The sequence below is a fragment of the Macaca nemestrina genome, chromosome 7 (genome assembly GCF_043159975.1).
Source record: "Macaca nemestrina isolate mMacNem1 chromosome 7, mMacNem.hap1, whole genome shotgun sequence".
Taxonomy (NCBI): domain Eukaryota; kingdom Metazoa; phylum Chordata; class Mammalia; order Primates; family Cercopithecidae; genus Macaca; species Macaca nemestrina.
Window position 1 is genome coordinate 105,062,676 of NC_092131.1, and position 20,652 is coordinate 105,083,327.

Consider the following 20,652-nt stretch of genomic DNA (forward strand, 5'->3'; position numbering starts at 1 on the left):
GACGACTGCAAAAGGAAACACATAACAAAGCATGCATGTACTTCATTTTAAGCGTCAGTCACCAGGCAAACATCCGCTATCTCTGCTCTTCTGCTCTTGAAAAATGGTGAGTTGCTCTGTGGATATTGACTACACTCTAATTGTTTTTATGGTAAATGAAGCATGAAACCTATTGTCAGAAAACACGATGTCCACAGTGTGCAGCCACACTTTGTCTTCCTGGCTGATCACTCCCCAGGAGTTAATGCTGTCTGTGTGCCTAGGAGAGGATGCAGTACCACATCCTTGCATTTTTTTTTTTTTTTTTTTTTTGAGACAGAGTGTCCCTCTGTCACCCAGGCTGGAGTGCAGTGGCACGATCTTGGCTCACTGCAACCTCCACCTCCTGGGTTCAAGACAGGGTTTCGCCATGTTGGTCAGGATGGTCTCGAACTTCTGACCTCGTGATCTGCCCGCCTAGGCCCAAAGTGCTGGAATTACAGGTATGAGCCATGGCACACAGCCATTCTTGTATTTCTTTAGGGCAGATCTTTGGAGAAGAGCCCCCTCACCCACCTTGTTATTCATAATTCCTTCCATGCAACAACAACACAAATCTTCTTGTGGGATGCTGGAAACCCTGTTATATCCAAGGAAGAGGCAGGAGGGGAGGAGGGTGGTAGAGGTCTCCTCTTTAAAACATACACAGATTTGTGTTGACAAACATTGGTTACACTCTTTGTATTACAATAAGAATCCTGACACCAACAAAAGTTCTAGGTTTCACTCTGCTGATTATTACATCTCAGGATTTAACTTTATTCTTCAGAAACTAATCAAATGGTTCTCAAAAAACCTATTGATGGTTTGAAACCAGTAGATTTTATAAATGTTCTCTCTGTCATCTTTTTGTGACCATAAGCTTATCGGCTGGAATGTTTTGGGGGTCAAGAAATGCTCAGGGTGATCTCCCTCACAACCATGTAGTTTTCAGGTCCTTTTGGCAAGAATCACAATCTGTGTGGTCAACTGCTTCGTAACAAATAGGAAAATATATTACCATACAAATGTCTGGGTGAAATAGGTAGTTTCCCTCCTGCTGATCTCCACCAAACTCCATGTCTGCCAAACTTAATTCAAATCTATTCAAAGTAGACATATTAATCACATCCTGTTTTCAGGTATCCTGCCCTTAAGGAGCTGCACCAGCCTAGGAAAGGTCAGAGGTCATGGAAGGACCTCTAGCTTCAATCCCCTTGGTCAGGATGCAATTGAAAAACTAATAGTTGTGTGAAATGGTGTGGAAAGGTAGGGGCAAATAATACTATCTCCTTATAATAACCTATATAGCAGCCATTGTATTTGAAGCCTGACATCAAATTCTTTAGACTTGAATTAGAAAAGGCATTTCTTTGATAGATTTCTTTTTGTTCCAGTTTGCAGGCAACTAATCCTCACTGCATTGGATCAAACAGATGGGCACAATCAATTTGACGAAAGCAAGCAATGCCAGTTCTGCTCAATCTTCCCTGAATGAGCAGCAGAGGAGAGAGGGGGAAAAAGGGAAAGAAGGAAAAAAAATCCAGGCATGCCTACACCCAAGATAGCTTAGTAAAGGAAAAGATGAAAAGACAAGTTGAAATATATATGCTGGCAGGTGGAAGTGCTTGCTGTCAGAGGGAGAGTCTGAAAACACCACAATGATACCAAACACACGAAGCCTTCAGACACTGAGGGGTGTTGAAGGGGCCAGGGCAGGCAGAAGCGGTTGTGATGCCAAAAGAAATCAGCAGCAGCAGCTCTATGGAGGAAAGAGCCCTGCACTTAAATTTAAGTTTCTGTAGTCTATGGTCTATAGCCCAGTGTGGTGAGCAAGTTAATTACTTCATTTAGATAATCAAGTCTCAGAAAACCAGAGCCTTCCAAAGCAGTATTAAGGCATACTGCTACATCTTTCTAGGCTTCACTGGCCATTGGGGAAGAAGTCACACTGCAACAGCTGCCCAACAGGAACAGGAGGAAAATTCATGAAAATGAGCTAGAAATAAGATGGTCCCAGGATGAATGGCTTTCTCTCTACCTTTGGATGTGAAGTGCATGACCAGATGCCTCCTCATTTACCAGGAAACACTTTCCCAGCAGCTCAATTTTCCCATCCATTCTGACACTCAAAGTGTGGGCAATGACTTAGCTGCCTTTGGCTTCTTGGACTCCCCTCCATCCTCTCTCCTCTCATATGCCCATTATTTCTTCCCCTCTTGCCCCCTGAATTTGTTTTGGTCAAATCTAAAATATTTCTCAACAGGAAAGAGCATCAAAAGGGCTCATTTGGATAACGGTTCTCCTTCCCTTGGCTCATTAACAATCCCCACGATTCTCAGAGATCCAGCCTTTCCCTGCTGTGGCTGGGAGTCTGGTTCTCTGAGCCAATGCATTAATCATCTTCAAGTGGTTCCCTTCATCTTCCAAGAAGGAACTATGGTGTTTGAGAATGGCAAGAGAGTAAAGCATTTCTTGTCTCCAAGTGCCTAGATATTGCCAATGAGATTGCCATTGTTGTTTTCTGAGTAATGGCTCAAAAATGTTAACTGTATACATATAAACACAGAACTGGAAAATATAAGTGTATGTAGATATCCATGTGTGTCACCAAGCCACATCTTCTTTATCATAAGTAAAATGCATTACCTAGAAATATGTATAAATACATATAGTTTTAGATTTGCATATATGTGTATGAACAGGCAGCATCCTCTTTATCATCAGTAGGAAATGATATGTCCCTGGTTTGGGTCATCCAATAGGGCCTAACTGCACCTACCTTCACTTGGCAGTTCTCCCGTATTTTGTCTGTGTAAAGACCCCTAGGTCCACTCGACTTTCATTACTGAGATATTCAGCAATGGAACCACCAAGGTCCAAATTTCTCTGAGCCCTTGGGAGCATCTTACCGCTGGAGGTGCTGGTCCAGAGCCTCCTCCTCAGCACTCAGCAGGGTTGCAGCTCGAGCCAGGAGCTGATGGCTGCAGCTGGCAGATTTGAGCTCCAGGATGAGGAGGCCCAAGCAGAACATGGCTCCCATCTCCTCCAGTTCTCTGGTACCAAACTGTAGACCCTGCAAGTTAAACAAAGCATTAACCATGACAATGTATAATGGGAGCTGAGTGGAGACACATGAAGATTGGGAAGAAGGACTCCTACACACAGGCCTTTTTCAGACAGTGAGAATTAATTATATTTGTCAGTCGCTGTCCATTGTGTTCTGTTGTGTGCATTGTGGATTGGTGGTGATGTCAACATCCAGGGCTCCCCAGAAATACCCCCATGACAATAATGAGCTGGTAGGGATTATAAAGGGAAGTGGGGTGCATGGAGATCCAGGAGTCTGTCCCCTTCCCACACCATGGTCAAAGCAGCAATGCTTTTATCTGTATTTTTACAACGGTTTTTCACTGCTGAAAAAAAAGTTCATAAACAATCTTACTAAGAGATGCCTTTTCCTTCCTCTGAATTTATCAGCCAATGGAGAAGAGTAGGGGAAATCTTTCATATATAAATACTGAACACTGAAACTTTAAAAAAAAAAAAAACAGCATTCATTTAGAACCCCCTATTCAGCTGTACTCAGATATCCATGAAAGCAAAATCATGACATGTACTCTATAGTATAATTCATGAAGAAACAGATAATAATAACAATTGACAAAACTTAATTGATCACTTACTGCATGCCAGATAACCTTCTGTGCTTTTTGATTTGCATTAACTCAGTGGATCCTTACCAAAGCCCTATGAGGTAGAGATTGTTCTTTTTTCCATTCCACAGATAAGGAGATGCAGACTTATCAATACAACTAACTTATCCAAGGCCTAGCATCTAGTAAGCACCAGAGGCTAACAAATAAATTCAGGCCTGACTACTCAACATAAAAAGCTGTGTAGCGACTATAAGAGACTCCATTGTGGTGAGCTAGAAAGTGTGTGGTTTTTGAAGTTAGATCAGACTTAAGTGTGAATCCTAGTTTCACTAGTTTCTAACTGTGGGGGCTTGGGCTCAGTGAACGCTATTTGCCTTGATTTTCTCATCTGTAAAATGGAATCATAATTCTCCCTTTCATACCTAGGCATCTGGTGATAAGGAATATTTCACAGTCACAATATTGATCAAAATTAGCTCAATTTATCTTTCTCTCTTCCTATAAAGATATTTAATACAACAGAATTCAGTGTGGTCCTGAGGCCTTCCTGTTTATAAAGTACATTTGACCTAAATAAAAAGTAATCGATAGTGAATCATTTTTTTGCAAATAGATTTTCACATCCAAATAATAATGATTTATTATGGAGGACAGGAATGGAGCAATAAGAATGCAAAAGGATTGCTCAAAAGCACCCCAAGAAGAAACAAAATTCCAAATTGGGAAATTGTAAACCTCACAAAAGAATTCCTGGCTAAAAGCACTAAAAAGGTAGAAAATCCTCAAATTTATTTCAGCTGTTTGAAAATTTGATTCGCTGCATGTTTTGACACCTGTTTTCCTAAAGAAAGGAGACATTACTTCGGAGTTAAGGGAAGTCAGTTCCTCCTTAAGCGACAGCAGCCAGAAGGGAAAGACAGATGTTGAACAAGTTGTTTTTTTTCTTAAGTCAATAGAAAACATCACTTTTTAAAGAGAGAGAAATCTCAGTCTCTTTTCTACAGCTCCAAGGTCTGATTCTTTCCCCACCCCTTTTTCCAGGTTACTTTTATAAAATTCTAGAATGGCTGGCTTGGTTGGAAGAAAGTGAAGGTCACACCCTCCTGCTCAGTCAGCCACCTCACAGATGGCAAAGGAGAGGCGAGGAAGACTCTCCTTTGTGAGAGTAAGACTCTGGCCCTCAGGGGCAGGAGCACTCACAGACACATTTGCAACCCCAGCCTCCAGCAGACACATAACAGGTGCTCTGTAGAGGTTAAAAGAAGGAGTCCTTCGGGAAAATAAACCTCAGAGTGTATGCCATACTGGTAGGTTAGGGAGAGTTCGTCATACCAGACAACTTCTATACAATAACAACTAAAATGATAGTATTTTATAATGTGAAAAAATTTGATGCCCCAGATGATGGCCCACATATTTCAGGTCATGGTTGCCATTGTAACAAGTAGCCCAGAAGACCTTGATTAAAGGAACTTGTACCACTTTATTGGCTGTGGAGACTTGGGCAAGGCCCTTATATTCCATTTTGCACTTCACTATTAATCTCTCTTTACTACTCTATTTTTTTCTTTTTACTCTCACATGGTATAAAACATATTTGAGTATTGTATTTGTTTTTGATTTGTTTTGTTTTAGAGAAAGGGTCTCGCTCTGTCACCCAAGCTGGAGTGCAGTGGCGCTATCACAGCTCACTGCATCCTTGAACTCCTGGGCTAAATATATTTGTTTATGTAGATGACCTCCCCTCACACCCCATCACTGGTGTGGAAGAGAGCTTTTCAAAGGCAAAGACTGAGGAGTATGTTTCTTCCTTTACATCCCTGGCATGGAGCACACACCTGTCAAATGTCATATCCTCAGTATGTGATAAATGGATAAATAACGACTCTAAATGAATGTACGTGGAGAGGCATGGATGGATTTTTATCTCTCAGATGCATATTGTATCTGTCAAGTAGAACTTGACTTCTCTGGGTTTGGGCACGTGAGTGCCTTTAAATCTTGCTCTCCCATTGTCAAATGTTGTGAGCATTAAAAATAAAATTGATTTTATTTTGACTCCAGGAGACTTACTCATATCTCTGGATATAAACTGGGAAACAGGTAAATAAAATTTAGAAATTTTGACCTCCACTTTGGTCAGTTATCATAGGTTCACAGTAGAAAGTTGATGAATAAAACTGGCTCTGGGTATGTTTAAAAGTGAGTATAAATAAAATAGAGATCCAATTCCCTTCTCACCCAGCTCAGATGTCTTAATTAGAAATTTTTTCCACAGATGATAAAACAAAGTCTGACTATAGTGACTTAAACAAGGTTTTATTTTGCACAAAAATAAATTTGAGGGAAAGGTAGAAGGTTCATGGCATATAGGTCCCTATCTCTGCACAGTGTTAGTAAGCAAGGCTAACCAGCACAACCCTCTCTCTGTTTTTTAACAGCTTTTCTTGATAACTCACCACAAAAGAAGAATAGTTATGTCAGATATCTGTAAGACAAACATCAGGTCCAAAAAAGATGTTTAAATAGCACAAATACTGATAATTGGTGTGCAAAAGAGAAAAAACTAAGCAAATGTGGGAAAATGTTCCATTTCATTATTTAAATAAAAATGCCTTCTACACTCTGCAAATTGATAGACTATTACATATATAATATATATACAATATTCTCTTACTATATTATATAAGCTTGCTATATAGTGCGTGTGTGTGTGTGTGTGTCTGAGTTTCGCTCGTTGCCCAGGCTGGAGTGCAGTGGCATGATCTCGGCTCACTGCAACCTCTGCCTCCTGGGTTCAAGCAATTCTCCTGCCTCAGCCTCCCGTGTGGCTGTGATTACAGATGCCCGCCACTACGCCCAGCTAATTTTTGTATTTTGAGTAGAGACAGGGTTTCACCATGTTGGCCAGACTGGTCTCAAACTCCTGACCTCAAGTGATCCACCCACCTCAGCCTCCCAAAGTACTGGGATTACAGGCATGAGCCACCGCACCCAGCATATATTTTAAACCTAATAATACTTAGTGCTGACTCTCATGCTGAAACTGGCACATATCAAAATACCTGGTGGAAGTGTAAATTGATTGAGACCTTCAGGGCAGTGGCCCCGTAACATTTGACATGGTAATGTCACTTCAGGGAACCCTTCCTAATAAACTGAACCAAAATAAAAGGGAAGCTATAGGCATAAAAATGTATATTATGACAGTATTATATATAATAATCCAAATTTGAGGGAAATAAAACCATAAGTGTCTAATAGGGGAGTAATGACTAAGGAAATTGTAATGGAATAAATTTGATGGACTATAGGGAAGCTATTAAAATGATAATTATAATAACCATTTAGAATATGTAAAATGCTTATGATTTAAATAAAGTTGAATAAAGTCAAGGTACAAAGCAGGCAGTCATACAATTTTTGCCAAAGGTTTGGCAATGAAAGCAGAGGTGATGATCCTCAGACCCCACTCCCCTCCACCCACACTTTCAGACTTTATTGCTATAGTTTGCCAAGAAAACGTAAACATTTCCAGGAGAAGAGGCTCTATAATATCATCAAGAAAATATCCACATAGTTCAGAAATTTTAAAGAATACTTTAAGAAATTATTGCAACCTGGAAAAAATGTTTTGAAGATTATATATGCATACAAATGAATGATGGAATTCAGGTTAGCAGTTTGTAAAATCTTCTCTTTATCTTGGATTTTCTGAAGTAGATTTAAATTTATTTTCATTTCTTTTATTTGGGATTTATTGATAGGATAATTAGTATGTTTCAATAATTCTAGAAAAATGTCATCCATGATCTTTTTGAATATTGCCTCTCCCTTATCTCTGTCAAGGAAATCAAATATAAATTAATATTCAATGTATGTTTTCTATTTTCCCTTTGTCCTCCACATCTTTTAACCTTACTTTCTTATTTTCTATTTCTTTGTTTCACTGTAGTAAATTCTGATTTTTCTCATATTTTTGTTCCATATTAATAATTCTTTCTTCAACTAGATTGAATCTACTTGTAAACTCATTCATCTCAAAACCATTTCTAAAAAACATATAACCGTGGTTATTTTATATTACCATAACTGATTATTCCTGCATATGCAGTGTTGATGGGCATCATTCATTAGTTTGATTTTTCTGTTGAGTGTCAATAGTATAGGCCTGTTTTCTCAATTATTTTATAATTTTTAAAATTCTAAACGTATTTTTTTTTAATATTAAAGTCTGTTTTTGTAGATTGGTGTTAGTGCTCTTTTCTTCATCTGGAACTTTTGTTTTTCTCCCCTAAGTACTTGAGGACACTGCCAATCAAAAACCACTACAGACAGCATTTTTGGCTTGAGGCCTGTTGGGCTACAGGGACATGTGAATTATGATTCCAAATCTGCTTGAAGGAGGGCTGTGTTTAGAAATTATGAATGAAGACTTTGCCCGTTTTTACTGCTCTACCCAAAGCCATGGCCAAGAAAGTCAAATACGCCCACATTATCCCTTTGCAGATTGCAGTTTTACTAATTCATTGACCACAGTTGTCATCTCTGGAGGTCCTGGCTTTGTGTGACGGTCCCAAATCAATCCTCAAACCTTGCATGGGTCTCTGCCTTTGTTACGAAATCCAAGTTATAAGTGAATAAGGTTTAGTATCTGCCCCCAAAGTCTTACAACAACCTCTGGTAATCACTTTTTATAAAACAGAGCATCATTGAACATCCTCTGTAAACATGCACAGAGAAAAGATGTTAAATCTATGAAGAAATATTGCAAATAAAAGGGGTCCACTCTGAAGATACCAAACAAATGTCTTTTTGTGAAATAGATTTACTGCCAGAAATGATAAAAATCTGGGAAATCTCTTGTTTATATTTTCTAAAAGAAACGAGTATATTGCATTGGTGAAAGTACATTAAAAGGCACAAAAAGGAAACAATAAGCAATTAGAAGTGACAGCACTATTGAGATGAAAATTCAATCCCTAAATTGAAGGCCAAAATCATGAGTTAGACTGTTCAATGTAGAAAATAAAATCTATTACAGAGAAGACAACTTCAAGAAGTTTTCCAATATCTCAAAGGTAGATGATATGAGTTGGATATTTGTCCCTTCCAAATCTCATGTTGAAATATGATCCCCAATGTTGGAGGTGGGGCCTGGTGGGAGGTGTTTGGGTCATGGGGTTGAATCCCTCATGGATGGCTTGGTACCCTCCCCATGGGAACGAGTGAATTTTTAGTTCAGGCAAGAGCTGGTTGTTTTAAGTGCCTGGCACCTGCTCCTCTCTCTCTTGCTCCTGTTCTCACCATGTGACATGCCTGCTCCCCCTTCACATCTGCCATGAGGAAAAGCTCCCTGAGGCCTCACCAGAAGCTGAGCAGATGCTGTGACCATGCTTGTACAGCCTGCAGAACTGTAAGCCAAATAAACCTCTTTTTTAAATAAATTACTCACTCTCAGGTATTCCTTTATAGCAATGCAAAACTGACTAACACAACAGATTAGATAAAAATGATGAGCTAAATATATAAATAGGAATTTTAGAAGAGATTAGGAAAAAGCGATATGCTCCCATTCGGAATTTAAAACTCAGATAGTATGGTAGTCATAGCAGAAGCCAAGAAGAAAGAAAAGGAAGGAAAGGAGGTTGAGGAGAAGGAAGAGAGTACTCACCTACGGTACAAAACATATCTGAGTTTACATATCAAACAGGGTCTCCAAGTATTTGAAATATGATTAAAGAAAAGAAAGAAAAAAGGATCAAGATCCTTATAAATAACTAAAATTAAACAATCTAATATTTATTCATACTACTAATACCTAAGACAGTGGAGCAAGATACATATAATTTTGAAGAGAAAGTATTGTACCTCAAAATGTTATGGGTAGGAGCCTCAGGAAGACAAACCTAGAGAAGGGGAAACATTGAATGCAAACCACATCATAAACAAAAAAAAGTTTCATAATTTGTTTTAAAATATTAACATAATCCTAATACCAAAAAATGATTATTGTATTACTAATATATAAACAGGGCAGCAAGCCAACCTCATAGATAGATACATAGAAAGATATATAGATACATAGATACATAGATATCTCAATTTAAAAAAAGTAATTTATGTTCAGAAATATAATATATAAAAAATATACATGATTTAGAGAGTATTTTTCTAAGAATGGCATGATGATGATGATGGTATCATTAGGAAATCTGCTAGTATAGATGTTAACATACCAAACATATCAAGATAAAGGGCAGAGAACAGAAGAAAATAGCAGGAACTTCTAGATGGATGCATCTATGTCTGAAACAAGTCATCTCATATGAGCCCACCAGGATTCTTTGTAAACCTGAGAAGATAGCCTGGCATGGTGTGTGTAAACACAGGCCCCAAGACCCATATCGCTGGGGTTACAGTCCTCGTGCTTCCACTTCTAACTGCAGGGTCCTGGGGAAGCCCTTTGACTTTTTGGTGCTTCGGTTTTCTCTATATAATGGAAATAATAATTACAATAATCATAATAATATCTAATTCATGGAGTTGCTGAGATAATTCCATGAATTAATATATAAGTTGAGATCAGTAGTTGGCCCATTGCATATTATATAAGTACTTATTATTATCAATAACAGCAGCAAATGCTTACATAAAACCAATTGTCAAAATCGTACTTGACATTAACACAGTCCTTGTTAAAACTATCACCAAAACTATGGCCTGCTTTCACCACTGTTATTTACTATATTTGGCAAGACCCACACAATTCAATAAGATAAGAAAAAATGAGTCATACATATTAGAAAAGAAGAATCATATTATCTTTATTTGAAGACTGATTATATCCTAAAACAAACCAAATAAATCAACTGAAAGACAAAATTTATTAGAGATAAGGCCACAGTTGAGTAAATAGGTTACAAATATACAAAAATCCATTTTCTTTGTTTAAACCAGCAAAATAAATTATTAAGTATGATAAAAATTCCATTCACAATAGTCACAGAACTATAAAATACCTGAGAATGAAATTACTAATAAATATCCCAAGAGTTATGTGATAAATCCTAGGACAAAGAGACAGCAAGGAACATCTAAATAAATTCTGGGAAAGCAAGGCCCAGGACCATGCAATATGAATTCTCCCCCTATTAGTCTATCAAAGCATAAGAAATCAGAATGCCACTGGGGATTTTCAGACTTGGAAAACAAATTACCCTCTGGAAGAATACATGGCAAGAATATCCCAGAATAAAAAGTAAAAACTATTAACGAGGGTTTTCTCTTACAGATAAGAAAAAGCTGTTGTACGCGATGATGATGAAATGTTTTGGTATTGATATAAAACATGGCAGGCAGATCAAAGGAAGAATACAAAAAGCACAAAAATCTTGGGATAAATAAAGGTTTGCAGTTGACAAAGGAGCCCTTCAGGTACCAGGAAAAGGACTACAATAAAGATAAAAACTCAAAAGCAGTTTGTAATATTTGAGCGAAAAATCTTACCCCAAATATAAAAAAATAATTATTTTGATTAAAGAGTTAAATGATCAAAGAATTTAATGATAAAAAGGAATAGAATATATTAATGTTTTGTCATCTCCAAACCAGGAGAAGGTTTTTCAGTGCATATTTTCAAAGGAAGAAATCATAAAGGAAAATATTAATGATTGGATATATAACATTTGATTATATCTAAATAGCCTGAAATACCACAAACTAAACTAAAATGGAAACAACAAAATAAACATAATTCCAATAGAGAAAAAAATGTGAATTTGCTTTGATATAAAATGTAAATTAATGTGACAATAAAATACTATGATTCTCTTCTCGTCTCAGGTTACCTTCAGCCTCAAATCATAATCATCTGCTGGAAATGGACTAGAAACAGTCACTGTTACATTCTAGCATTGGCAAAAGCACATACCACCGCATTCGTTCCAAGGAAAATTTGGAAGTGTATTTCAAAAGCCTTAATAGTGTTTAAACTCTTGGAGTTAACAGTACAAATTTCAGAAATTAATATTAAGGAAATAATCGCAAAATGAGCAACAGAGAAAATCCAAAATGTGCACCGGTCTATTACTAGTCAGATAAACTTGAGTGAATTCACACTGTGGAAATATTGACATCATAATGTATTTCAAATTGGCAACGTCATAGGGATATAATCATAATGTAAATTACAATTGACTATAGTGTGCTATATTCTTTATTATCCAAATTTTACTTTAAATTTTTAAAATGATATATGGGTACAAAAATGTTAACTGGTTAGAAATGCATGATGAGGTGGCATGATTTAAATATTTTCTTTGTGCATTTTCCTTATTTTTTTTAAATCCACAAATTACATAATTGCTTTTGCTAGTCATTCTTTCCTTCGGCAATGCATGCAAGCCTGAAAGAAGTATATCTGAATTAAGATGTTATTTTATGTAATATGTGATTTTAAATCTATAAATAAAATTAAATTTAAAATTAACTTTTATAAATCATTAAATTTAAATTTAATATTTTAATTTAAATGCTCAATAACAAAAGGCAAAGGAATAAGCTGGTTAGGCCTATCTAGTTTCTAAGGTTTCTAAGGTTCCTACTTTTTCCTTCCCATGAACTACCTGGTATCACCTAGATTCCCCTTAACTTTTTTGGGGTCATTAGGCTTGTGTCTACTTGGCAGGGGAGGTAAACACCCAATGAAAAGGTCTAGTGAAGAAATAGCAATGAGACATCTATTTCCTTAGCATTGTCCCTCCAAACATTCTCAGAACCTTTACAAAGAGCCAGCATGAGTTGAAAGACAGTGACTTTTGGAGTTTTAAACAGGTTTGGAGAGGCTCTGAACTTGAATTAAGTGTGTATATCCCCTGCCTCGACATGCACCCAACAGAGATGTTAAAACTGAGTCAATCCGGCCATGCAGATCTGTGAACTCTAATAGGTAGCAGAGAAGAAAGCATGAGGACTGGCGGATGGGCTCTGTGGCTTCTCCACTTATCGACCTGATCAAATGGACTCTAATGCTTTCATGCTGAGGACTGGATCAATCACTAAGCATGTTGGTGTCTCTGCCAGATTTCATCTGATGGGCTCCTCCGCACAAAGCCCCCTCTGTGTGTGTCCTTTCAGCCCAGGTTTCCTAATCCATTACTGACAATTGTTTCCTTAGTAACTGCAAAAAAGGCCATATATTCACTGGCATAGCAGGGCTGAAGGTGTGGGCTAGACTTCAAACGTGTCCTTCATTTCTATGCTGGACTTTCCTTTGGGTCTTTTATTGGTGAAATTGTCCCTACACCATGAATGACCAGAGCAGACCACTAGACCCTCTGTGATTACATTTCCATGTCTTTCTTGAGGATGCATATAGAGGGTAAATGTGAATCAGAGACTGTATCATTAGATAGCCTAGAGTCTGATCAAGCCAAACTCTGTTTTTTAGATGCATAAACTGCATTTAAAAAGTTATGTAATTAAGTAGCACTAGAGCCAGAGTGACAGAAATAGTCCCCTGACTCTATTAAATTGTCCATTTCAATAGAGGCTTTACACTTCATGTATTTGTTTACCAAGAGCTTTTGCAGATCTGGAGACCAGCTTTTCTTATAAATTATGTTCCCCCTAAGTTCCAGATTCCCTCTCTCTTTTCTCATGTCTTCACTAAAAAACTCAATATGGCACCAGAGACATGCACAAGCCCAGTATTGTGCAGCAACAGCCTGCCTCCCTCCCCTTCACTGTGGTGACCACTGTCCCCTGTACTCATCTTCTTTGGCCCTTTGCTCTCTGAGCTCCACACCCTGGCTTCTGAAACCTACCTGCAGCTACCTTGTGTGGTGACTAGCAGGAGTAATCTCTCTAAACCTGGGTCTCTATGGGTTCTCTCAGACCTAATTTTGCACTTTCCTTCTAAGACCACAGATTGAGGGAAGGAGAAAGGTGCTGCTGTCCCCATGGTTACATACATCATTTTGAGAAACTCAAATGAAAAGGACAACGACCAATTAGAACAGAAGCTGGACACAGCAATGGAGCTGAGTTCTGCTTTGTTTGGCTTTAACCCTTCAGTTTCTGAATCTCAATAAAGTCCTGGGGGATCATGGAAGAAGTGTGGGGAAGAACAGGATAGTGAAGTAGTGGGTAGGGGATTCGCTTGGTGGGTGCGAGCAGGCGCCATTAACCCACAGGTGTGGAAGTCTTGTAATGCACTATCAATTGGTATAGTCACGCCAGTTAAAACCAGTGGAATATCAATCCTAACCTTTACTTAGACCTCCAAGCCCTACAGCAGCTCATTCAAGTCCATCCAGTATTCTTGGAAGATGATGGGGATAAGACACAAATCAAAACTATTTTCAAAACGGTGAAATAATATTAATATGAAGCTGTACCTCCCTAATCTTCCATATGGTGTCTGCCAAGAGAGTGGTCCACTAGGCGTATCTTCACTGGTCATGCTGAATGGCTAGTAGTTTTTGTTGGGTAAGAGGACCATAATAGTCAAGTTCAGGGCTACACAAAGTGTGGTCTGCAGATTAGCAGTTGCCTATGAAATAGTTATGAACTTTTATTTGTGATAAAATAAGAAGCCTAAGCCAGAATATAAATCAATCATGTAACTAAGTATCTGTTTTTAGTTCAGCTGATTTTGTCAATGAAGACGGCACTGGGATCGTGAGTACAAGCTCCTTGTATCATTGCAGCAGCCAATGAATCAACAGCTCATAGACCAGATACTTTGAGTAGCACTGCTCCGAAATACACTCCCCAATAAGATCTCTCTAAGTAGCAAAAAGGGAGTATTTTGGTAGTCAGCTCTCCGGGATCTAAATTCCAACTTTCTGTCCAAATGACCACTTTCGAGTTACATAAGCTCTTTAAGCTCAATGTCCTCTTCTTAAAAATGGGAAAATATTATCTACTGCTTGAGTGCTTCTATAAAGATTAAATGAGATATAAAGTGCACATGCCTTGCATGGAGGCACAGAGTAAATGCTCCATAAAAGTGAATTTTTTCAGACACTTTTTCCCTATGCAATATGTAATATTACACACAGAGGCATAGCAGAATCTGCACAGATCACAAATATGTGTGTGTGTGTGTGCGCACACATTTATATGGATATATAAATGCCACTCATCTTTGCTTAGTTTTGCTTCTGTTTTTTTCAGCTGAAATCTTTATTTTTCTCCAATTTTACCTGGTCATTTGATGTGGATAAAACACAGAAAGGCCAAGTATTCAGAACTGACATTCAAGGGAAGCCAGAGCTTTTATTCCTCTACATAATTGAAGTTGTTGAATGAGGTAAGATAAAAGATTAGTATTCCCATTATACATAATTTATATGGAAAGTGGAAGTTGAATTGAAGAAAGAAAATTTAGAGATTAGAGCAGAGAATAGAGAAATTGTCCCCAAAATGATTCATTTGACTAGTCAGATAAATTGGGCAGAACATGAGATGAAGTAATGTGGCATTCTCAGAGCCACGAGAGTAACTTGGTATGGAGCCCTGTACCTGGATGAGATCTTAGCATGGTCACCACACTTAGAACCATCTCTCAGCTCTCTACCTCCAGTTTCTCTGTTTGCTTGCTGTAGCAAAAAGGCTTTTAACTGGGTTTCACTGACCAATGAGGGTCCATGGATGTCGGTAATTCTCCTATTATTGCATGTACATTTGTGCATGGGTATCTTTTTAAGAGGTGTCCTTGGCTTCATGAAGAATTACAGTGTTCTTATAATTATTTGCTGGAGATAATGACGCTAACCCAGTCTAGGACTGGGTTAGCATCATTATCTCCAGTAAACAATTATGAGAGCCCATTGTTCATTCGTTCATTTAATGGCCATTGAATTAGCTCTTACTACGTACATGACTCTGTTTTAGGAGTTGGGAAAAAAAGCATGGTCCCAATTCTTGAGGGTGATGCATGTGCCTGCCTCCAGTCTAACAACTGCCTTTATTTCTACATCTCTAGCACAGTGTTTGGTACAGGGTGTCATTTTAGCGTCCAGGGTGGACATTTAAAGGATCATTGACGGGAATAAGAAATGTCAATCCCCAAGGATCTTATGCCCAAGGATCTTATCCCCAAGGTAAAACATACACTAAAATAGGATTTGCCTTTAATGTCTGAAGCTTCTCTGCATTAGGACTTTGGGACGTGTATACTTACAGACATCTTTTGCTTGCTTGTCCCTGCACAGTGTCTTAAAGGTGAAAGAGCTAAGTAGGTGTAGCAACATAAGCAGTTAAGTACATACTGTTTTACACTTTCTCAGTCCCTGAATTTACATTACCTGCTTGGCTCCTGTAGGCATTCAAGTTCTGAGCATTTTTAGTCACTAAAACTCTCCTTCATTGATACTATTATTATTTTCCTTCAAGTTTTGCTTGACTGAATAATTTGGAGAAGGAGAGACTCAGAACAAACAAATATAAACAGGAAGAGAGGCTAATACGCATTAGAGTCTGCAGATTTATGTATGGCTAGAATTTGCTGTTATGATCTAAAAGATAATATCTGACCAAAAGCATATAACAATTCTATATTCAGTTCAGTAAATGAGGCCTGACCAAATGCAGAGAAAATAATAATTCAGGTCTTAAAAGCAATGAGATTGCTGTATAAAACTCATATTGAGTCTACAAGTAAATTAAAAAATAATGGTTAATTTTAAAATGTTTGAACTTAAAAAATCAGTAAAAAAAAAACATGTATTGACTATATTGGATTAGTAATACAATTAACTTTAAGGGAAAAAAGATTGTTTCTAAAACTTTACTCTGTTTTTAAGCAAATGTCACCTACCAAAGTGCAAGTAGATTTGAAGAGAGGATGAGACGTGTATATGTTACCTTTTGAAACACGAGCATGCACACAAGAATGCAAAGCATTCTGATTGCTCTAACGGGTAAATTTATTTATTTGTATGTTTGTTTATAAATGTATTTATGTATAGCTGTAGCAATAATGGAAGTCTAGGACCCAAACAGTTTAACAATGAATATGTCTCTCTGCCCATTGTCAGGCAGGAAGTCCCGGTCAATTGGCCCCCATAGATCTTTTCAGATGAAAATGAAGATACTGCCATCCCTCCTTTCTGCTCCTTGCCTGGAGTGGAAAACTGACATTTTCGGCAGGAAACCCTCTTCCTTGTGGGAGTTAAGTCTAAACACATCTACGGTTCTGCTTACTAGATAAAGGGAATGTGCTAAATTCATATCAATCCAAGAACTGCCAAGCTGTGGCTAAAAATGTGCCTGTGGCTTTGTGATTCCCCAGGGTGTGCATCTGTGTAGAGAGGCCCCCAAAGTCCATGAGCAGGTAAGTAATAACAATAGTAATAAAAACAGGAACAGACCTGAGCACTGTCAGGCAGTAATTGCCCTGGCAACAGAGCAAGCAGTCCTACCATGGGCCCATACAACTTTGATACTCAAGTGCTCAGGAGGGAACAACTGGAAACCCCACCAGGAGGAACACTTGTTAGCAGACTTTGTTCAGTTCAAATGAGGAGAAATGTTTTATTTTTTAATGAAACCTTTTCCAATTAGTCCTGTCTTCTTCCTGCCTGCCTCCAACCTTGTTTAGCTGTCTCATTCTCACTTACAAAAGGGGGAGTGTTCAGGTTAGATCCTGTGGTTGGCAAAAGAACTGGGATGTATTGTCAAAGAAAGAGACTTGGAAATTCAAGATGCTGCGGCAGGTAGCAAAAGATAGGAGCATACTGCTGAAATTCTGCAAAGGGACAACAGTTGCTATAGACAGAAAAGAAAACCTCAATATTGGGCACGTAGATGAGGTTATATTAGATCCACCTGCAGGTCTAGATTGTATGACCTTTACCTTCACAGTCCTCACCTTGGGCAGAGTCTTATCTTATGGAAGCCAAAAGTCTCCCTGCTTCAAATCATCTCATCCATCAATCTGACAATTACTGATACTCTTTTTATTAATGGCTCTTTAAATAGTATCCATTAATAAGCAAAGTAACACCAATTCTTGCACTGTTTATTAGTGCATAACTGCTACATAGCCATTCAGTGGAAGTTCAAGGCCAGATGGAGTGAAATATGGAACAGGTAGGTAAATTCTGGAAAAAAGATCAAGAATCTAGAAATCTTCAGGCCTTCTATGACCCTTTTTAGGAAACGGATGTGGAGGGGGAACAAATAGGAAATAAATGAAACAGGAACTTTTCTTAATTAAAAGATCATGGCTTACTTCTGTCTTTGTGAATACCCGCCTTTGCTCTCTGTGTAGTACAGCCAGCCAACACACATTCTGCATAAATGAAGGGAAAGTTACTATAACCTCCATTGAATCTGCATGATGTCTGGTGTTACATCCCAAACAGCTTTCCTCCAGAATGTTCTAACATTCTATGATTTATCTCTACCTGCCAACATGGAGGATTGCTCTCCTTAGTGTTTCTGTGACCACATTTTTTCGCTAAATCAAATCCCAAACGCATGGCCTAACAAGTGCTAAATTATTAATGGGGTGATGGGCCAAATATCAGAAACCTCCACCAGCCTAGGAACTTTGGCTATGACTTTATGTATCCACATGTTCATATAAGATTTGCAATCCTGAGTGTTGCTGATACCTATGTGTCAAAGTAAGAGTCAGTCTACAAATGAGAAACACTGGCCAAAACCAAGGTCCAGGAGGCTGTAAGAATCACAGCTATAAAATAGGGTTCATATTTCCATTTTGCTAGATGGTTAAAAATTAAATGGGCACCTAGGATACTGTTGACTCTTACTTAATCCAGAATGAAAATAAAGCAGACCAATAGAGGTGTCAATGTCCATTAGTCACAGAAAATCCTTAATAGAGTTCATTTCTATTCAGACTTAAGAAATATTAACATTTACTATTCATTCATTTTTGCAAAAATATATAGTAAGTTCTTTCCAAGTGTCAGACATTGTTACATTGTTCTCAGGCTAAAGACAAAATCCCTGTACCCTCATAGAACTTAATCTAGAGGAGTCATTTTAATAATTGTCTTAGTCTAGAGAGGCATTACATTATTAATTGTTTCATTACAGTTTTGAAAGTGCTGTGACCAAAAACTATAGGATGCTATGAGAATACATTAAGGGAATCCAACCCAACCTGGATTATTATGCTGATCATGTTCTTTCATTATACATACATAAATGCATGAATATATACACACATATATATACATATATGCATATATAATGTAGTATATACACATATAAATTATATCTACTTATGTGTGTATATGTATATATTTTAACTTTTACAACAGTCCTAATAATGAGTTTGAGAGAAATTGAGCATCTTATCTCTATATTTTCAATAAGCAGGAGAGTTGCACCCCTAACTTAGCTCCCCTAAACCTAAATCCAGGGTGCTTCGCACCAAGACACCATGACTGCTGGCCCATCAGAAGCCCTTGCTCCCTATTTCCTGTTCTGGTCTACCCCAGGTCAGTAGCCCATTTTGTCAATCTCAGAAGTAGGAGATTTACGAGGGATGTGTCCTTCCTTATGATGTGAGATTAGGCCACCACCTCAAGTTTGGACCGAGCAAGTCCACTCATAAATGATACTGTGATTATCCATAGAGGACACAGCATTTCTAGGGAAAACCATCAACCAGGGTTTGAAAATGTGACCTCCATTAGCAATAACACCAAATCTTTCTCTGGCATTTTTATATCCCACTGTGAGTCACTTGCCAACCCATGGGGCAATGGATTTCCACTCTGAACATCACCTCCAGTCAATATGTGTACATACAAACACACACAGAGTATTTTCTGCATCTAATAGCTTTACCCACACATGTGGGTCTGCCCTGAGGCTGAGTATAAATAAATTGACAGACTGATTTCCCACTAATGCCATCAGAGAAAATTCTTTCCGAATATTAATCAGAAACTCATGAAGTGAGGAAAGCTTGTGTCAAGGATCAGGAGGAAATGAGCTCTTACCCGGGCTGGAAGACTGATTGGCCAGGAGGCACACACTCAGCCCATGGCACTTGTTCAATTGGCATTGTCCCAGGTCAGCTCCCCATTCACGAAATATTTCTGGAGGACCAGAGCAAAGGCTGCTGAAGGCTTAGCGGAAGGGGCATGGTAGACAGTAAGCATATTAGCAAAAGTAATCACACTAAAAAACGAGGAAGGTGAGGGTCTTGGAAGCAGCAACAGTTAACATGAAAGAAATCTAATGATCTCAAAAAGAAACAAGGGCCAGAGAACCAACATGCCTGAGGCAAGATGGAGGGCTGGGGAGCAGGTAAAAGCCAGGGCAAAGAAAAATACAATTTCCTAAGGGAAGGGAGCAGAGAAACCAAATCTGTGACATGAAAACTACTCTCAGTTTATCTGCATTTCAAACCTCCAGTGGAGATGTGGATTCCTTTTGTTAGAGTTCAGGTAAAAGAACAGATCCTTCTCATGTTAGCTAAGGAGGCAAAAGAGCCACTGAGTACATTTAACCTTCTTCCATGGATGGTAAACAATGGAAGATAAGGGAGCTCAGGGGGTGGTGAAGGAAGACGTTCACAAGAGTTCTGGCCAGGAAAAGGGAGAGATCTTCAATAACTAAGGAAAAAAGAAGAGAGAGAGGCCAGATTATCAACATCAGTGGTCAAATTAGACTATGTCATATTTTAAGAGATACTTTATTACTTTTTGATGCATAAAGTACTTAGGAGTGCACTACCAAAGTCTGGCTACACAGAGGCCTGATGGAGACTCCCTTTAATGAATAAACAAGAGTGATGTGTAATTAGAACCTCAACAAGCCGTAAGTTACTTCCTTCAGAACTCTACAACATTGGGTTAGGAGTGAAGTTGTTTTCCTACGTAATGCAGGCAACCCCCCTAAAGCCCCAGGGTGATATCTAAGCACTTTTTAAGCATCACTAATTTTGTCAGCATGCTCTTTCTTTCTACTAGTGCTAGTTCTG

At 38.3% G+C, this 20,652-nt stretch overlaps 1 protein-coding gene across 7 annotated transcripts in view; it reads right to left on the bottom strand.

Moving 5' to 3' along the window:
- Positions 1-20,652, bottom strand: part of LOC105488361 (AGBL carboxypeptidase 1) — a 958,121-nt gene that overhangs the window by 333,664 nt on the left and 603,805 nt on the right. For all 7 annotated transcript variants that reach the window (XM_071100734.1, XM_071100736.1, XM_071100739.1 and 4 more), the window contains one exon: positions 2,931-3,094. In XM_071100734.1, the coding sequence (XP_070956835.1) occupies positions 2,931-3,094 (164 nt within the window). The remainder of the gene's footprint in view (positions 1-2,930; positions 3,095-20,652) is intronic.